The sequence below is a fragment of the Eubalaena glacialis genome, chromosome 1 (assembly GCF_028564815.1).
Source record: "Eubalaena glacialis isolate mEubGla1 chromosome 1, mEubGla1.1.hap2.+ XY, whole genome shotgun sequence".
Lineage (NCBI taxonomy): Eukaryota > Metazoa > Chordata > Mammalia > Artiodactyla > Balaenidae > Eubalaena > Eubalaena glacialis.
Genome location: NC_083716.1, coordinates 6304711 through 6325419, shown reverse-complemented (window position 1 = coordinate 6325419; position 20709 = coordinate 6304711). Strand labels below are relative to the sequence as shown.

At 44.5% G+C, this 20709-nt stretch overlaps 1 protein-coding gene across 1 annotated transcript in view; it reads right to left on the bottom strand.

Moving 5' to 3' along the window:
* The window catches only part of ADAM12 (ADAM metallopeptidase domain 12), a 390595-nt gene that overhangs the window by 19443 nt on the left and 350443 nt on the right, over window positions 1-20709 (bottom strand). Inside the window, exons 17-21 of the mRNA XM_061183918.1 lie at window positions 18862-18939; window positions 16461-16569; window positions 12885-13020; window positions 12173-12281; window positions 10120-10299 (exon numbers count right to left, since the gene is read on the bottom strand). Coding sequence (XP_061039901.1) covers window positions 10120-10299; window positions 12173-12281; window positions 12885-13020; window positions 16461-16569; window positions 18862-18939 — 612 coding nt within the window. The remainder of the gene's footprint in view (window positions 1-10119; window positions 10300-12172; window positions 12282-12884; window positions 13021-16460; window positions 16570-18861; window positions 18940-20709) is intronic.

The following is a 20709-nucleotide window of genomic DNA, read 5'->3' as shown; positions in this document are numbered from 1 at the left end:
ATCTCATTTTTAGGAAGAAAAATGTAGATACTTTTTTTTCCAACCTGTCACGTTGGCAAAGATAAAAAAATCTCTGAACGCACTATATTGGTGAAGAGTTTGGGAACAGAAATTGGGACGACTCCTTTAGAAGCACTTCTGCCTCATCTACCAAATTTCTAAATGCATATGGCCTTTGATCAGCAATTGTGCTCCCAGGAATTTATCCCACGTCCATCGTCATGCATCGGCCCAAGGTACCTGGGCAAGAATATGCCCGTTTGAAGTAGCAAATGATTGGAAACCACCCATGTGGCCATCAGTAAGGGACAGGTTAAAGAATTTATGGTGTGGTTCTACCATGAAATACTACACAGCCAGTGAAAAGGATGAGGTGGATCTGGAATAACCAAAGTAGAAAGAAGTAGAGTGTGCTGCCATTTGAATCCAAAATAAGGATCTAAGGTTTGAAATAAGAGTGACAGCAAGGTGATGGTTGCTGAAGATGCGTGACGGGCGGCCAGGTTTCACTGTACCTTCCTCTCCAATTTTGAGTGTCTGAAATTTCCAAATTTTCCATAATCTCTCACTCTGCAGAGAGAGACAGGTAGAAGAGACTTTTTACTGTATTCTAAATTACATTTTACAAAAGCCTAGTAGCAGTGATTGCTTCTGGGAAGGGAGCCTGGTGACAAAGGTGGGAGAGAGAGACTGTTTTCTGAATAACCCTTTACACTGATGGAATTTTTTACTTATAGGCATCCATTGCCTGTTACAAAATATAAAGGTAAAGTCAGGCATCCATTTTTTTCATGTACAATCTGGGTGTTTATAGTAACAGAAGTGAGTGGAAAACAAACGTGCCATTGAATACTGTAATGAGTTAAACGGCTTCCCTCTGAAGTTATTTCTCTCCAGGGAGATAAGGGTGCTTCCACGTGCAGTACCTTTAAAGACATCAGATGGGTTTGTCATGTAAATATTAGTGTATTTTCTACAACACTGCATTTCTTGTGGGTGTACTGTTACTGGTATAAAGTCAAGTGCCTTCAATGCTAAAGGCTCAGAAATTTTTCTTAAACTGATTTCATGTCCTATGCAAGTGTTTTCTACAACCTGCATGACTAGTACTTTGTAAAACTTGTTTACGCTTCAATTGTACATAGTATTTTTTAAAGAAATGTATTCTTATTTAGATACCTTCAAAGTTGAATTCCTCTGTGTGAAGCATTGTAAAATGATACATTTCTCTTTTGAGTATCATTACGGTTGTACAAAGGTTTTCACTGGTTCTGTATTTCTACAGTTACTGACAAGCATGTAACACTGACTTTATCCTACATATAGTTGGCGTTTCAAATAAATGGCTTGGATAGAGAAAAAAAAAATCAGTGTATCATATGAAACCCAAAAAATTTTAGCTGAAGTTTCTGGAAGTACTGGGCAGGCAGAGGTTAGCAGGAGTCCAAAACCTTGGTAACTACACTTTACATTTATAGGCGTAAGTGGCTCAAATTTCTGCTAACCCATGGCTCACTGATATGGCAGCCCCTCCCGCCCCCCCAGGGAGTAAGTGAGCCAGTGACAAGGCTTATTATTTACTGCTGAAAACTCACATCAATTCAGCATATTTCCTACACGTCTACTGTGTTCAAGGGCCTGGGTTTAGGTGTACCTGGAGATGAATAACTCAGTCTTGTGCCTTCTGAAATGGGGCAGGACAGGTGTCCGGGTAACTCTGGGCTGAGACCCCTGGGAGGACTGCAGAAAGGCTCAGGAGGAGGGGGTCTCAGAGAACACCTGGGCAAAAGGGTGAAATCTGGGGAGCAGAGAGAAGGCACAGAGGACGCTTCCCAGCACGTTTTCCCAGTTATTAGCTTTAGGTTTCCCTGTAGTAACGAAGGCTTTTATAATGATTAGTTTTCTTGTATTTCATCTCCCTTCCTTGGGAGAACATCTTGGCGAATGGATTCTTGCGAGTGCTGGTTTAAGTATCGGACACCCACACAGGTCACAAGGGTGCAAATCCTCTTTCAAATCCATTCAGATACTGATTTCATTCTGTTGAAGATGACTTTGAAAGTTTGGGCTCAACCTCAGAGCGACCAGCTATCACCTGATGGTTCCTAAATCATGGTCTAAATTAATTTTTTTTGCTCCTATTTATATCCTTATAAAGCATTTATGAATGAGTAGTTATTGCTCACGAATAAGAGCCCGTGTTAATTGTTCATCATTCTTTGTGTGGGTTGGGAGAGGGAGGGCTCCTTGAAATAGCTCTCCCCCACTCCCTCTGAGGCTACGTAAGCCAAGTCTGATTGCTCTACAGTCTTAGAAGAGACGTACAAGATTGGCCAGTCTTGTTTTACAAAATACGGTGTGTTGTACGTTCTACAGACACAGGTAAGGTGTGGATGAGGAGAAATGTCATGTTTGTCAGAAACGCTGAACTGAAAATCTCCACCTCTCCAAAAAATCCATGGAGGATTTTTCATTTAAGATGCTGCGAATATCCAGAATGCAATGCAACTACTGCTATGGTTCTGAACAAGGGCTGGTTCCAAGAAAGACAGTATTAGACAAGAATGGCTGGAGTATGATACTGTTACAAGCAAAAGCAAAGAGAAATGCAAGGCTTTCTCGTTACAGTCTGAGGCTCTGCACGATGCCAGAAGGTACCCCCCCGCCCTTCACCTTTATCTCTGTGGCAAATGAATTAAAGATCATCAAGGCAGCCAGTGATCTGACACGTGCTCACCATCCCAGTCTTCCTGCAGTTTCTGCCTCCCTCCCCTCTCTCCATCCACCTGCTTGGGCACCCATTTTAAGACTGCAGGTGGAGAACATGGGTTTGAGCCCTGGCTCTCCTGCTCTGGGGGGTCTTGCTATTTAGCCTCACTTTGCCTTGTCTCCTCCTCTGTAAAATGGGGCTGTTGGCAGTATCTGCCTCCTAGGCCTCCTCGAGAGCATTAGAAATGCCTGCAAGGTGCTTAGCCCGGGAGCATCAGCCACATAACTGGCACTCAGTACGTGCTCGCTATTTTATAACAATTCAAAACACAGCTGAGAAGCTCCTTATACCAAAACACTTAGTAAAATAACTCCAACACACATAGGCATTTCTAGACCACTTGGTTATAAGAATAAAAATAGAAATTAATCCTGCCATTGCTGAAATTTCTGCAGCACAGACCAGTTGTGCCAGAAATAGGGTTGGTAAATATTCTCACAGGCCCATCTGCTGTCTCAGGAAAGGACTTTAAGTCAGCAAGAATCAATCTAAGAGACAGATGCGGTCGTCGTTTTTTGCTTCCTATTGTTCTAGTGAAGAAGCTAATCTGACTGGAAAAACAATCTTAACCAGTCATGTCAGTAGTATAACTCACTGATAAGATTCTACAGAGAAAAAGCACGTCCTAACGTTTTCCAGGAAACTAAGGGCTTAAAAAAATAAAACAGTCCAGATCAAGTATGACCACACATCAGCACGTATAGTTCAAATGCCATTTTAAGGGGCAAATCTTAACAAAAATACAGATAAATGCTAAGTGACGCTTTCATGCGATTTTTACTTGTTAGAAGAATGGCCCATCTACGGATTGAAGGTGCCACTTACACTCCCATTAGAGTCCTGGCACATTTCAGACTGACAGCAGAAAACTGCATTTCGATCTCCAACTTCTCAGCACAGCCTTCTCTAGACATAATTCTGTGAGCAGAGAAATCTATTTCGTAGATGTGACATTGAACGTGTTTTTATTTAAACTTTAAATGAATGAATGAAGCCTATTAATTATAATAAACTGCGTAAAGGATTTCAGTTTGCCACATCCTAGAAATTTAACGAAACTCCCAGAGTTTGTCCCCGCTCCTTTCCTTTTCTCATCCGGGAGTAAAGTTAGGCACACTGGTGTTGGTGGGTAAGAATGTCACCTGAATGTCTTCACATTTTCTAGTCTTTTGAGTCACACTTATTTTTAAATTCATATTTAGTAACTTGAGCCCCTCTCTTGTGTGATGGTATCAGGGTCCCTGGGTGGTGTCTGTGTCGGGGGCTGCGCCTGCCACCTCCCACCCTGGGCTCCTCCAGACTGCTGTCTGGGTCCTCTCCCCGCAGCTCAGGCCTGCTTCTGCAGGAGGCCGTCGTCCCCCTGCACACGTGCCCCTGGTGAGACTCCTTCATCTGCCGACCAACTCAAGACCGGCACGAGGCCGCGATGGTTAGCCGCCTGCGCTGAGGTTTGGGGATGTACGGGCAGAAAAGGGAAACGTAAAACTCGGTGTCTGATGTTATTTCTCCTAGAGTCGCTGGCTCGCCCAGTGCTTCTCGGGCCCCCTTCCCTCCCGGAAGTCAAGTCGGTAGACTTTACAAACGATGTCTGGGGTGAGGGAAAGTGATCCTTTCGCTCTATGAAGCACAGCTCTTGAGCTCACGTGCCCCCGTCTCTCCCCCTACCTGGGCGTCAGAGCTCAAGCCTGCTGCCCGAAGACGCCCCTCCAGAATTCTGCTCAAGACACGTGTTCGGTGTGCATGGGTATTTCCTCCCCTTATTATACATTACTCTTTAAAAAACGATCATACAGTAAAATTGACTTTTCTGGGGTACAAAGTTGGATGATTTTGAACACTTTTGTAATCAGAGAAAAAACACCTAAAATACCTTAAGATTAACCATCATCAGAAAGCCTCTCAAAACCCTCTGGGATCCTTCTGTAGCCACTCCTGGAACTTGCCCTGTTTTCCTTTCCTCCTCTTTCCCTTCCAGAGCCTGAGATAAAGTCTCTATCCAGCAGCTGTCAGTGCAGAAGACCTCCCCTGGTGCTTCTGTAGTGGCTTATAAGATGGAAATGGATGCTGGCTTGTCTGATCTCCTCATTTAAGTGCCCATTACTGGTGGATTGCTAATCTAATATACAAGGTAAGGCAGGGCCAATGCAATGCCAAGCAGAGCAAAGATAGTCTGTCATGCTCCCTGCCTATGCACACAATTGTAGGTGACCACACATCCCTGTGACCTCTTAGTTTTTTCATCATTTTTCTAGCCTTTTCTCAAGCCCACACTTTGCCTTTCATGCTCAGGCTGTGGTTCAGGAGAACTTGGCAGCAGTCAGCTAAAAGCTGGATGAATACACTGAATTAGTTTCCTCTAAAAGAGCTGACAGGATGAAAAGGAAATGAAAGTTCGTTTCCTCCATCAAGGCTGAGGAGTTAGTTTGAGAAGCTTGAGTTCCAAGGCTCATTTCCCCGAGAAGGAAATGGTAGCCCAGAAAGGCCCATTTGCGGACAAGAGAAGGAGTTGATTCAACTGTCCTTGATTTTTAAAAATCACACAGAACATTTGATGGAAAGATCAAACATTTTCTATAAAGAACTAACTCACCCTTCAGATGTGAGGCTGACCACTATTGTGGTGTTTATGATAGCGTTTTCCTTCCAGAACGTGTAGATGGTAAGTCTGGATGAACGAAGCAGGGTTAGCCATATAGCCGTGTGTCTGTTATGTCATGTGGGACAGGGCACTAGTAATGCTAAAGTACAAAGTGTCAGTGGATTCAATTCGTGTTGCCGAACCAGAGCCACCTCCGAATAGGCACCGCACTTGCATGGAATTAATGCCAGTTCCCTGTGTGATGGGAGGGAAAGTGCGAGGTTAATCTGTATCGTATGTCTCGGAAAAGCTCCAGACAGACAGACACCAGCCTGGAGTGAGAAGTGTGGATTTTTCAGTTACTAATGTTTAAAGGGTAACATTTCCTCAGTTTCATAAAACAGAATGAAGGCCTTTTTCGGGGCCTGTTTAAAGGAACTCTTGAAGGCGTCGCTTCTGTAGGCATTCACTGCTGGTAGGAAAAAAGACACCAGCGAGTAGAAATATCTTTCCTATTAGAGACAGTCCTAGTTTCACGTGGTACACAGGCAAGCTGCTTAAACAGAGACAGGAAAAGCCTCAGTACCAGGGAATCCTTGGGGAAGCGGCTTATGGGCTCTGTGAATATCTGAAATTTGCATACAAAATATTGAGTAGTGGTGCATCTTCTGACGGTTCATAGCCTTCATCAGATTCTCGAATAAGTCCAGAAGAGTTTAGAAGGTGCCCACCCCTTCCACCAATGTAAATCCAAGATAGGTTCAAAACCAGTGTTGACAGAATGGTCAACAGACAACAAAATAAACAGAAGTTATAGGTGGATCTTAACTGACTGAAATGGGAGAGGACTTCGTAAGCACAAAAGCAATGGGCGAATTCACCAAAGATTAATAAATTAAATATTAAAAACAGGAATTCCTTTTATACCAAGAAATAGCATAAATAAATAAAACTGAAAGACAAATTAGGGAGATGTTTACAGTAAATTACTGGAAAAGGATAAATATTCTTAACCCATTAAGAAAATGAACTCTATAAAGAGGGAGGAGACATGTATATGTATAGCTGATTCACTTTGTTTTAAAGCAGAAATGAACACACCATTATAAAGCAATTATACTCCAATAAAGATGTTAAAAAAAAAAAACTAACAAATCAGGAAGAAAAACTCTCTCACAGAGAAAAAAAATAGGCAAAGGATGGGAACAGACAACTTACAGAACAAATACAGTTAATAGCAGCTGTGTGCTGGAGCCGGCTGTAACCAGCTCATGTCAGCTGATTCTCTACATCTTGTTCAGTGACATCATGTTAATAACTTGAAATTGATCATGGTGGAGTTTTTACAGCAGAGAAATCACCTACAAATCAAGGCTTTTTTTTTTTTTTTTTTGGACAGCCAATTTACCAGCACACCATTTATTAATAGATATACAAAAAGCAGTTCAAGTGTCCTGGCAATCAAAGAAATGCAAAAAGAAATGAGATCTGGACAAGATGGAATAAGCACACTTCACCCTATTCTTCCAAATTATAACAAAAAAGCCTGGAGAAAATTCATAAAGCAGCTGACACTCTAAAAGTTGCAGGAAAGTAAATGGACTGGCTAGGGACCTCAGAACTCAAGGAACGACCCAGTAGTGAGTCCCTGTTGTTTGTTTTCCCCTTCTTTATATTTTGGCCTGGGCTCTGGAGAGCCCCCCCATCTGGAAATGCCAATAGCACTAGACACACACACACACACACACACAAAAGCCGGAGGAAAGCCTGCTATCTTTAGCTAAAAGAACAGGAGAAGGGTGACCCAGTAAGAGCAACATTTGACCATACCTGACCTTACTCTACCTCTGGGTGAGCACTAGGAAAAAGCCATGCCCTGCTGTCCCCTCTGGGCACCACATCCTGGAGCTGGCAGAGCCCTGCTTTCCATCCCTCCTTGCAATAACAAACCTCATCTCTTCCCTGGAACAGAGACTGTGGATGGAATTTTTCAGTGGATTTCTCATCACCGTAAAGGCCAGAAGGAAGCAGAACAACAGTTTTCAAATGTTGCAAGAATAAAACAGTTAACCCAGAATTCTATATCCATTGAAAATATTCTTCAGGAATAAAGGTGAAACAGACATTTCCAGATGAAGGAAAACTAAGAGAATTTGTCACCAGCAGACCTGCTTTCGAATGGCTAAATCGAATAGCTGAAGGAAGTTTTTTCAGACAGAAAGGAAATGATAACAGAAAGAAACCTGGAACATCAGAAGTAAAGAAAGAATGGAAAGGGTGACTGTATGAGTAGATACTGTAAACCATTCTTCTGAAGTTTAAAAAATTATGCTTGGGCTTCCCTGGTGGCGCAGTGGTTGAGAATCTGCCTGCCAATGCAGGGGACACGGGTTCGAGCCCTGGTCTGGGAAGATCCCACATGCCACGGAGCAACTAGGCCCGTGAGCCACAACTACTGAGCCTGCGCGTCTGGAGCCCGTGCTCCGCAACAAGAGAGGCCGCGATAGTGAGAGGCCCGCGCACCGCGATGAAGAGTGGCCCCCGCTTGCCGCAACTAGAGAAAGCCCTCGCACAGAAACAAAGACCCAACACAGCCAAAAATAAATAAATAAATTAATTAATTAATTAATTTAAAAAAAGGTTTAAAAATAAAAAATTATGCTTGATGTTTGAAAGCAAAAATGACAACATCTGAAGTGGTTCTCACTACATAAACGTAACACTTAAGACATCCATATCTTAAAGGGAGAGGGATAAAGGGACCTAAAAGGAGGTAAAGTTTTTACTTGAAGTGATGAAATATTGATACTAGTAGACTGTGATAAATTATGTACCTATATTGTAATCTTTAGAGAAGCAGTTTTCAATCAGGGGTGATTTTTGTCTCTCAGGGAACATCTGGCAATGTTTAGAGACATGATTACACATGCTACTGCCATCTATAGTTGGTAGAAACCAAGATGCTGCTAAATATTCTATGATACATGGGTCAGTCCCATACAACAAAGAGTCATCCAGCCCCAAATGCCAACAATGTTGAGGTTGAGAAACCCTGCCCTAGGGCAGCCATACAAAAAAGTGCAGACAGACATATCTCATAAACACTATTGATGAATCAATATGGAATAGTGAAAAATGTTCAAGAAACCCACAGGAAGTCAGGAAAGAGGAGTATGATAAAAACATTAAAATGGTAGACTTCAATTCTAACATATCAATACTTACATTAAAAGTAAATGGTCTATACACATCAGTTGAAAGACAGTGACTGACAGAACAGATGAAGAAATACACAACCCAACTATATGTTGTCTCTGAGAAACTCATTTCAAGTGAAGTGACATAGGTAGATTAAAAGTAAAAAGATGGAAAAACACATACCTTGCAAACCCTAATCAAAAGAAAACTGAGGTGAATGTATTAATGTGAGATAAAGTAGATTTTAGAACAAAGTCATCAAAGCTAAAGAAGGACGTTACATAATGATAAAAGGGTCAACTCATCAAGAAGACACAATAATCCTAATTGTTTTGTACCATGAACAACAGAGCTTCAAAACACATGAAGTAAAAACTGATGGCCAAGAAGAGACACATTTATAGTTGGAAACTTCAACATCCCTTTCAGTAATTTATAGAACTACTACACAGAAAAAGATATTTTGTTTTATGTATCAAATGTGCAAAGCTTTGAAATGTTAATACTTAGTACTAGTATGCTCTGTACTAGTATGGGAATGTAAGTGTGTATCCATCCTGAAAAAATGTTTAATTTATACATTAAGATGCTTAAAATGGTTATACCATTTTTCAACCCAGTATTTTCACTCTTAGGAATCTCTCCAAGGGAATAATTAAAGTGGTCCAAAATTTATCTATCTAGACCTTCATAAGAGAGCTATTTATAATAGCAAAAATTGGAGACATCCAAACATGCCCACTAATTGGCAAGCACTGAAAAAAGTATTCTATATACACATTCAGTGCTGTCGATAAAATAAATTTTCAACAATTTTTAATGCCATGGTAAATGGGAATGACTTTAAGGCAAAGAAGTAGTATATATATAAAGCAATGTACCTATAGAATAATCTAAATTATGTTAAATAGACATTCAATTATAAGTATACAAAAATTGATAGAAGAAAATATAACATTGATAGCAATGAAAAATGACCAGCGATTATATCTTTGTGCTTTTCATTTGGTTGCTTTTACTTTTTTCCCCACCTCCAGTTTCCTGTTGTTCATGTCATAACAAACAAACTGTTACTTCCAAAAACAGCATAAAAATGAGATCATATACACAAAGTATCTTATACACTCTTGCATCTGGTATGGAGAAACTAAATCGGTGGTAACATTTCTGTAAATGATTTTTGAAGGTGAAAAAGGTAAGAAAGTATGCCCATTATCATTCCTAAAGTGATCATCTCTGTTTTATTGCCCAGGCCTAATTATTCACAGTGCCACCTGTCATTCTCAAAAGTGTCATGGTCTAGATGACAAGTTGAATGGGCACCCTCACTATTCTGAATAGAAAAGATAAAAATATTCCTAATAATAACCAAAATATATTGCACCGTAACTAGACACCAAGTACTGTACTAAATGCTTTACCTGGATGATCTTGTTTATCCATCTCAAGAGCTGAATTATCTCCATTTTATACAGGTGCTGAGAACTTAAGCAACTCGCCCAAGTTCAGACTTTAGCAAGTAGCAGAGTCTGGATCTGAATGACCTCCATCAAATTAACAGCTGAGGGCGTACCTGGGCCTGTCTGAGTGCAGGGTTGGCCGGCAGGGGTCTGGCAGGGACGCAGGGCACACGAGGAGCCGGGTGCAGGGGCGGGAGTCCTCGCTGAGGAGAACTGGGCAGAGGGGCGTCAAGGGCTTTGAGGGGTCTGCTGATGTCCACGTGCTGACACTGCGGCAATCTCCTGGGATTGTCCTGCGGGGTCAGAGCAAAGAGCCATGATGTGGTCATTACTGTGTAATCCCTGGAGGGACAAGCAGTGCTAACTCATCTGCTCTAGCTGCAGGGGGAGGGCAGGTGGAGGAGGGAAAGAAATCAACGAATTACAGCAGAGGGAATCTATTATTATTGATGTCAGCTTCAGAATTCTAACAAACCACCCTCCCCCACCCCCAAACCTGGAATAGTGGGATCGCTTTCTATCTAAATGTTTAAAAACTGGTTTAATTCGTTAACAGGTAGGTGCAAGGCAACCTCAGGAAGCACCAACACGTATGAAGACACAGACCAGATCTTAAGGAAATTCCAAAGGGCTTGTGAAAATGAGGCGTAGTTCAGTGTACACAAGGCTCGATGAGAACTGAGGAAAACTCCTGGGGAAGGAGCATCGGGGCGGAGGTGAGGGTCTGGGTCTGGAGGACCGTCTCCTGCCGGGTGGCCTTGTTTTTAGCGACAGATGAGAACGGATGCAGCGCGGGTCTCATGCCCCCTGCCCCTCCCTGCCTCCCTCTTTTCTTCCTTTCTTTCTATAAATAGCTTTATTGAGGTCTCATTGACTACTAATTGCATATATTTAAAATGTACAATTTGGTGAGTTTTGACATAGATTCACACCCATGAAACCATCACAGTAAGTGAAGCGATGAACATATCCACCACCCCATCATCCTTCCCTCCCACCGCCCCCCTTCTCCTTCTCCCAGCAACTATTGATCCGATTTCTGTCACTATAAATTGGTTTGCATTTCCTAGAATTTTATATAAATGAAATCATCATTTTTGGTCTGGCTTCTTTCACTCATCATAATTACTTTGAGATTTATCCAAGATGTAGTGTGTATCAATAGTTCATTTTTTCTAATTCTGAGTAGCATCCCACTGTGTAAATATACCAAAGTGCGTTTACCCTTTTACCCGTTGATTGATATTTGGGTAATTTCTGGTTTTTGACTCTTCAAAATAAAACTGCATCTTTGGCTCTTGCAAATGAAGCTGTTTTTCCTGTCTCCCACGGGTAGGGGTGAAAGGTGACAATGCTCATTAGGAACGGTTGTCTCCTCTTTGCAACCCAACCCTCTACACTTTCTGGATCAAGGGAAATAAAACAGTTTTTTTATTGCTGTTGTGGTTGTTTTTTTGCTTACTGAATACCTGATGATGATTTTAAAAATCATTTGTCTTTTCCTGACACCAACACCTTTCCCTGCTACAATCTGGACTCTTGTTGAATGAGTTCAATATTCAAGAATTCTTACAGGTCCATCAAAAACACTTGGTGGGGGAACCTAAATATCAGAGTGAACACTAGTCATAATTCACCAAGGTAGCAGCAAAGTGAAGGGACAGTAGGGAACCATGAGGTACTTTGGTTTGAGGATCCAGCTCTTCGGAGCCATAGGTTGGACAGAGCTTCTACAGCCCAGGGCTGGAGCAAAATGGGCCCGACCAAGGGTTCAGTGTAACTCTCAGAAATACCCTGGGAGCAGCAGCGGGCCCTAGACGCTCTCCCAAACCCAGTCAGTGGCATTCTCAAATCACAGAAGGGGTCCAGCATCAGGACCCTGCCTGGTCAGCATACCCAGGGGGCCTCCTAGGAATGTGGCCACCTGGGTGACCGGGGGGATGATGACCACGTGGCACGTCCTGCAGGGCACATGGCCTCAGTGGCACCTGGCACCGCGCCCCTCTTCCAGCCCCAGACATCACCTCAGGAAGCCTCTGTTGCCCCTAGGGTGCTGACGCAGCGCTTCACAGCAAGGGGCTGCGGGGTCTAGTCCTGCTCAAGCTCTTATTGAAAAACCCGCGTCTTCATGCGCTTGCTCGCTTCTTATGTTTGTTCAAAACTCACCTTAGGTGTGTTGGAAGGTGGCGGCTTCCTCATCGGCCCTTTGCTGAGGTGGGTGAGGTGAGCCTGACTAGGCTGGGAGCCACTGGACGGCCGGGAAGGGCGCACACACCTGCAATGCAATCCCAGACACGCTTGCCGAGGGCGCTGTCCCCTCTGCTTGACTTGACTTTTTCTATTTTGTTCACAGTGACACGCAAAATGCAATTCACTTCTTTTAACTTAGTGTGGTAAACATGCAAGAGAAAAGTTATCTAACACTCTTACAAGATTAAAACATAAATATTGAGTTTTTTCCCCCCAAGCCATTATTCTGTTCAATTAGTTCTTGCAATCCAAAGACACACAGCTTGGGACACCTGGGAGACATTTTGCATAAAGCTGGCATTTTAGCAATGATGTCTTGGAATATATTTGGATCGAAAGCTACCCCATCTGATAAAAATGTTTTAATATTATTCCATCTTGTAAAAAGTACTAACGTAAGGGTGGGAAAAATACACCAGTGGAATTCATCAACACCCTGCTTATTTATGTAATAAATTGCAAATAGTTTGAAGGGAAAGTGAAGGGGGCAGCTGTTCTGGCAGAAATGTTAAAACACCAAACCAACAGAAAATCCGACCTCTTCTTTGCTAAAGAAGCAGTGAGAAGCAGCCCACTGCACGTTCTTTCAAATGCCATTTCTTGAAAAGATGACCCTAACCCAGGGTACCTTAGCTTTTCAATGGTGGTTTTTTTATCTGTAAACAGCAGTCGTATCAATGTCTTCCTTTTGAGATAAACCACAAATCCAGCAGCAAGAAGACACAGGATGGTCACCAGAATTCCTATCGTTAAACCTTGGTTATCTGAAACAAAGCACATTTGACTCAGAGAAGGAGGCATATAACTAAAATATGGGGAGTATCAAACTGTGACATTTACGGCAAAATGAACTTTGAAGGAAGGAACAGAAATGGAGTGAGTAAATCCCTGAATGGTGTACTGATAAATTAGTCTCACTTCAAAGGTCATGTCTGAGGTGCAATCTGCCCTGCCATTATTCATTTCTGACAAGTCTGGAACTTGCTAAATGGGAATACAATCTGGCCAGTGGGACCATATCCCTGGTGACACGGGGCCCCCAGGCATGACAACAGCAGGGGAATGGTGGCGAAAGTAACAGGGAGCTGTCACTAGAATCCCATCAGAATTAAAGTGGTCCCCAAACTGAAATCTTCCCAGCCCCCATCACAAATATGCTCCTGCAGGCTCTTTCCTTCTCTCATTCTTTGGTGTTGGCATCTGTTTTATTTTTGTTTTTTGTAATTTTTTTTAGACCAAGACCTTACTTCTGGATATCATCAAATTAGAAGGTGAAAAAGCAAACTCAGTTTAAATGCCCTTGGGTTCTGTTTCGTTATGTTAGGGACTTAAAAACGAGCCTGTGGCGGGGGGGGCAAACCCCTTTCTCTGGGAGGATGCTGTTTATTTAAGGAAACATCCCCCCTTTCTGTGATATGATCCCATTCTGTTTAGTGCAGAGACACGAAGACTCCTCAAGGGTGTGGAAAGGAAGGGAAAATCAAACCATCCCGTTGGTTGCTAACTGCAGCCGCGGTCAAGGGCCGTCTGCAGAGGGCTCTAAATGCCGGGATTTGGAGGACCTGTATTTGCAGTTTCACCAGGGTGGTGAACTCCTTGAGAGCACAGGTCTCAATTCATTTGCCTCTGTTCTCCCGCTGGCAGCCATCAGTCTGTGCGTCCCGTGGTAGGTGCCCTGCAGTCCTTTCGGGCTGCTGGTGACGGCTGTGGAGGTGGCTTCTGTCACCAGGGCTCTCCCACCCCACCTCCGACCGGGACATTTGGCTGGCTGGGAACCAGGGCAGTAGCAGCCCCCACCCGGGGGGAGAAAGCCTTCATACCCTGTTTCTGGACTTCATCCCCAACTGACAAGTCCTGAGAGGGATGTGTCTGAGTCTAAGGCAGACGATCAACACAGGACCGTCTTGATTCGCTTGTAAGTGTTACTGGAAAAGCCTTGCTCTGGTTTCCTGGCCCAAAGGTCCCTCTTTCGAGACTGTGAGCTGGCAGTCATAGGTGCCTCTGGTTAGGATTCTGTTGTCTCTTAACACAGCTCATTAAAAAGCGAGCAGCAAGAGGCTTCAGCCATACTTCCTAGTCCCACACTTCCAACTTCCGAAGTCCTAAACGGATGAGTTATCAGTCAAACACCGACTGGGCCACACGCTGAGCTTGCTACCCCTGCCCGCCAGGCTGCCTGTCTCCTCGAGCTGCTCAAGCCAGAGCCCCAGGCAGTGCCATCCCCGCATCCAGTGCAGGCGCCGTGTCCCACTGAGCCTGCCCCCTATGTCCCCTCCGTCCCGTGGCCCACCTTCCTGAGTCTCACATCACCCCGCCCATCACAGCTTCTCGTCCGTGCTGTGCCCGCTGAGTGTCTCCCAGGGCCCGGAGGAGCGGCTGGCAGATGCTGGAGAAATACTTGCGTCATGAACTTCTGAGCCACAGTCAGGTGGGCGGGCTGGGGGTAGTGAGGCCCAGGGCGCGGCTATGCCCCGTGCAGCCATCAGCCGGCTTCTCGTGGCCCCTTTTTTGTAGGTGTTTTGGGGGGAGGTGTGTAAACTTACTTTCTTTTATGATACGACGGCAATGGTGGATGAGTCCGGTTCTTCAGTTGTTTCCATTTTTAAAATATTCTTACTTGGTACAACGAAGAATTGGCAACTCTGTGGGTTCCCCCAAGGTTTAGGAAACCCCCAAACCTGAGTCCCCCTGGTGTCCACACCGAAAAGGGACCCAGAGCATGTGGCCTGTCTCCCACCATCCTGTGCAATTCCTTGAATGCCATCTGGCTCACTTGAATGCGGAGGACGGAACAGGTGGCAGGGTCCCCGATGCATTAAAAACTAAAATGCTGCTATTTTTTAACAATAAACTCTTAATGGCCAATTAGAAAATTGACTAAGTTGCAGCAAGAGGCCAGCTATCAAGGCGGGGACGCTGGGCCAGGCCTGGCTTATTACCCCCTGGGATGGATGTGTGCTAAGAGGAAAGACCTTGGGGCCCTTTTTCCACTTGCTGCGGGGCCGGAGCCCGGGGCGGTCTCGGGAGCAGTGTCGAGACACGTCCATCTTTAAGCAGAAGGATGACCGGGAGCTCACCTCCCGTCCTCACAACACTGTTTCTCCAGATGTGGCTGCCCAGAGGGTCTCTCCCTCCTGGCCCTGTGCCCCCTGCCTGGTCCTGTAGAGCAGTGTTGTGTCTGTTGTCATGGAAACAGTGGCCAAGCCACAGATTCAACCCTGCCAGTCACAGCGGGACTCAGGACGTAGGACGTCCTCCGCAGTGGCGTTAGCCACTGTCTGAGCATCCAGGGGCTCAGGTGGGCGCCGCGGTGGCAGCACAAGTGTGCTAGGGACATTCCTGCCTGCCACACCCGCCACCCCCGGCTCGCGGTGGGCTCTCTGTACCACTGGCCTCGCTTCTTTCGCTTTAAAGTGGGCATCACTCAGGCCTGCCCCTTAACTGGCTGACAAGAGCTCAGAGAAGACAGTCCTGCACGAGGAGACCACTTCTCAACGTCTTTGAGGAGGGAAGAACTGACAGTCCCAGCACAGCCACCCTTAGGGGCTTCTTCACGGGTAGACCGTGCCTCAGTCTTAGCTGTGTGACTCTGTGAAAGTTACTTAACTTCTCTGAGCCTCGGGTCCCTTGTAAGGAGAGAAGAATACTGACAACTTTTGTAAGGATTCGATGAGCTAATACATATAAAACGTGAAGCACGGCAGGTAACAGCAGCTCAGCAAAGAGAAACTGTTTCTATCTCTGCTGCTCCTGCCGGGACCGGTCCCTTTATGAAAAGGAGGGTGTCTTTCCAGCAAGAGCTTGAAAAGGCATTTGACTTCACACCTCTTAGCCCTGGTACACAGAGGCTGGCCTTGACAAAATCCTTTGATCCGACAATGAAGTTCATACCCAACTTGACAGTCTGCGGTAGAATGACCTGAGCTAAGAAAATGTCACAGGCTAAGACCCGGCAAACTCAGCCTCTGAGTAAAGCAGAGCGAGGAGTCTCTGCGAAGATCAGGCAAGGACTAGGGAGGGTCTGGAAACGGAGAGGCCGCGGGCTGTGTGAGGTCTGCGTGGGGCCCTCACTGGGTTTCCGGCTGTGCACCCACCCGACGGCTGGTGAGCCCTCAGCCTTGCTTGCAAGGATCCCCCAAGGGCCTGGCTTCCCACTGCCCCCAGGAGCTCAGCCCACTCCCTGGGACGCGCCGTCACCACTAACCTGCTTGCCGGGTGGGGCCGCTGTCCTTGCTTCCTCCAAAGCCAAACTTGTCACAGAAGGGAGGAGCCCAGTGGGCCTCGCAGTGACAGTTCTTCCTGTTGTTACACACCTTCCGGGCAGCAGAGGAGAAAGACACCAAGAGGGAAGCAGGGTTAGGACGCACCTCCCCCTGGGGCAGCGCTAAGTCTCTGAGCCCTAATTGAGCCCGAGAGCAAAGCAAAGGCCCTGTGGTCAGAGCCCCCATCACACCGATACAGTCAGACTCCGTACATGCGGCTGTGAGGATAAACCCTAAACCCAGCACCACACAGGTGAGCCCAGAGCCCGAGGCTGCGGATTAACATAATGTGCTGCTGTTACATCAGCAGCTGTTGAGAGAAGGATCGAGACTATCAGGGCTCACCCACTCCTTTCAACCCCTTTTTCTTCTCAATCTGCATGTCCCTCTTTTTAAATCCAGGAAATCCTCCTGATCTGGCCGAGATGAGAAGCCCTCTCAGTGGTAAGGCGGGGCCCTGCTTCAGGGACATGGAATCCATGCCCTTGGGCATCATGGGCCCGACAACCCTGGGCACCTTCAGACAGCAGGCTCGGGGAGGCTGTCACACATGGAATTTGCCGAACTACTACCAGAACCAGTGGAGTACGAGTGTGAAAACAAGACAGAATTATTTCTATGACAATGAGGCTGAACGCTTTGGGAACGCTGGATAAATGCAAGTCACTAAAAAGAACTTTTGACAAATTTGGAATGGGCGGAACAGCTGAAAAATGGTCAGGAAAAGCCGCAAAAGACACGAAGGTTGCTCGTTGAGTGTCTAAGTTTCCCTTCTGCTTAGAGAAACAAACGGTACGTCGTAGATGGTGCACTTTGGATGATTTGTATACTGAAGTCAGGGCCGAGCTACGGATGCTCGATGAAGCCAAACACACACTTTTATATTTTAAGACACGATAAATGTTCCGGGCATTTCTCTCATTTGTGATGTTTCCCTGCTTTCACAGACTCTTTTTTTCTGAATCAACCACCTGCCCCAGATGCTTCCAACAAGAAGGCCAACAGTCAGGAAAGCCTGCGATAAGTGAGAAAGTGTGTTTCTATGACGCTAACGCTAAGCAGAATTAACTACCGTGTAGCATAGCCCATGTTGCCTTGAGTCTGAGTGTCTTGCCTGTTTCCTCAGAGATGGTGCTGCTGAGGTACGACTCCCTGGGATTCAGGCAACTGTCCTGCCCACACTGGTCTCCTGATGCACATCACAGTCATGTGCCCTTTTGGCAGCTTGTGGCAGAGAGATTACAGCCCTAACACCCCACTTGGAGGTGCTGCTGGTGAGCCCGGCCTCGCGAGGGAAGGACTGGGGTCCTTACTTGTTCCCAAGTCGTGGCCTCTCCAGTGTGTGGATGGGACCCAGGATGTTGGAGAGGGAGGAGTCCAGGGTCCCTGGCACAGCCTTGCTACTAACTGGTCATGTAACCTTGGACGTGTCACTATCCCCACTGGGGCCTGGACTCCTTCATCAGCCAAATAATAAGGCTGCACTAGGTCATTTCTTCCAGCCATTAGAAAGAAATCTATGATCCAGTGAAGACATGAAAAGATTCCATTTTATATGGACAGTCAGCTACACTCACCATCAACAAACCCATCTGAGGTGACACTGCAATCCTTAATGGTTACAGCACAAGAGTAATTTTATGCAAACCTCCATAATTCTATGTTACAATCATTGGTGAGTGTCTATTTTAAAAATAGAATTTGGAGCACAATATCTGTAGAAAAGGTTTCAGAAAAACAAATGAACCCCTGGCATAGCTAGTCAAGATTAATATGATTCCACTGGAAATAATTAAGCCCATCAGAAAAAATAAATTAGGTTTTAAACAATTAGAATCCTCTTCCCCCCCCTAAAAATTCTCTGAACTAAAATAACAGCCTTCTTTAGTTGACACCCATTGTATGTGATTTCAAGAACATGTGGTCAGTATGTTCTGTCTTCTTTGTTTTAATTCCTTTTGGAAATATTTCAGTTCAGACACATATTCTGAATCTTGGCTGTAGGAGGGACGGCTCTGTTTGAAACGCTAATGAAAAACTCTTCATGAAGGAAGGTTCATGTTAAAATTACTTTGAAGATGACAAAGTCCTTTTTTAAAAAAAATCCAGAATGTTAATTTAAAAGATAATTATCGCTCAATCTGATTTTCTTTGTTAAATAAAAATCCCATTTCTTACGCTATGTAAAGGTCAAAGAAAATGAATGTCTTCAGAAGAAAATATTGAGGAGACACTGACTGTTATATTTTTACAAAGTTATGGATGCCAAAATCCTTTACAAAGGAATGATTTAGTGCTGAACTTGCTGCGGGCCGGCTATACAAAGGCAGTTCACCTACTTACCCCTCTGCCGTGGCATTGCACCGCACATTCGTGAACACCGAAGACACTTACGTTCTGACACCGACGATTGAGGCAAATCTGGAGAGGAGGGAAACACAGCAAATATCTCAGTCTGTCTACAACCACACGCACATGCATCTATCTGCGTATTTAAGAACAGAGGAATGGATAAAGAAGATGTGGTACATATATACAGTGGAATGTTACTCAGCCATAAAAAAGAACGAAATAATGCCATTTCCAGCAACATGATGAACCTAGAGACTGTCGTACTGAATGAAGTAAGTCAGACAGAGAAAGACAAATATCATATGATATTGTTTATATGTGGAATCTAAAAAAAGGGTACAAATGAACTTACCTACAAAACAGAAATAGAGTCACAGATGTAGAAAACAAACTTATGGTTACCAGGGGGTAAAGGGGAGAGAGATAAATTGGGAGATTGGGACTGACATATACCCACTACTATATATAAAATAGGTAACAATAAGGACCTACTGTATAGCACAGGGAACTCTACTCAATACTCTGTAATGACCTATATGGGAGAAGAATCTAAAAAAGAGTGGATATATGTATAACTGATTCACTTTGCTGTACACCTGAAACTAACACAACATTGTAAATCAACTATACTCCAATAAAAATTTTAAAAAAAAAGAAGAAGAGAAAGCAAAGGAAAGCTTGGGGAAGACCATCTTTCAGTTAATATGAATAATGCACTTTGCCTTGGACCCGGATATGGAACCTGATGTCTGCCTCCAAACTCAGCCCGTTTCAAGACTCACATCAATGTGGACACTATGGAAGTCGTCTATCTTCATGGAATTTTATATGGTTTTGGTCAATCCTGAAATTATGGTAACTGATTTTCTCATGATTTTTGTTTAGAGCTTGCAATGAAATCTACATATTGCAGCATTTCCCCCCGCCATTAAAAGATGCAGGAGAGAACAAAAGAGACTAGCCCTTCACCTGGGCCTATGCAGACTCAAAGACTCCAAGAATCCGAGAATCTGCTAAGGGAGATATTAAAATACGGGAAAATTTCCAAAATACCGACTGACAAGTATTATCGTCGATGACATAAACCATCAACAGAAATGCTCAGCGAGTAAAACAGACGCTTCCCTTGTATTTCTCAAGCCTCTGCAGAGGCAGCAATTTGCTAAATGGTACTGGGCTGGTTGAAAGAGTTTAGTCTTATTTCAAAGGTGCATAATATAGTCCAGACTCAAGGGATCAGGTTCTTTATCTCCCATAAGATGTTACAAATTAGTGGAGTCAAAGGGAGAAAAGTCTAATTTTTAGATTACAGAAGCATTTTTAATCAAATAGGACCTTCCTATGAGACATTCACCATCTGACCCCAGCAGTTTATCTAAGGCAAGATTAACGCCCTTTGAAAAAAGTGCTGATCCAAGCAGCTCTCAGGGCTGGTGGGAATCTTGGCCAAGGGGACTGTCACATTCCGGCTGAGAAAGGAAATTGTCTGGGGTTGCAATGAACACAGCAGGACCCCAGGCAGAATCACAGCATATGGGTGCTGCCCTCCCCCAACCCTCGGGCTAGGCTAAGGACGGCTTTCAAAGAACTAGTGTTCTGCAGGAAGGAGATCAAAGCACATTGAATCCTGCACATGAAGGGAAAAGCTCACTGATAAATTGAGTCCTTGGAATTTCAGTGTTCAGATGCACCCGGCCCTAGCTGTTCAGACCACAGTTTAAATGGTGTCAGTCTAATGTCAAGGCTTGAATATAAGTGAATGGGTGTGGTTCAGGGGACACCCAGAATGTATAACATGTTTCACTTATCATTCTGTTTCCTTAAGGATAAAAGCGTTTG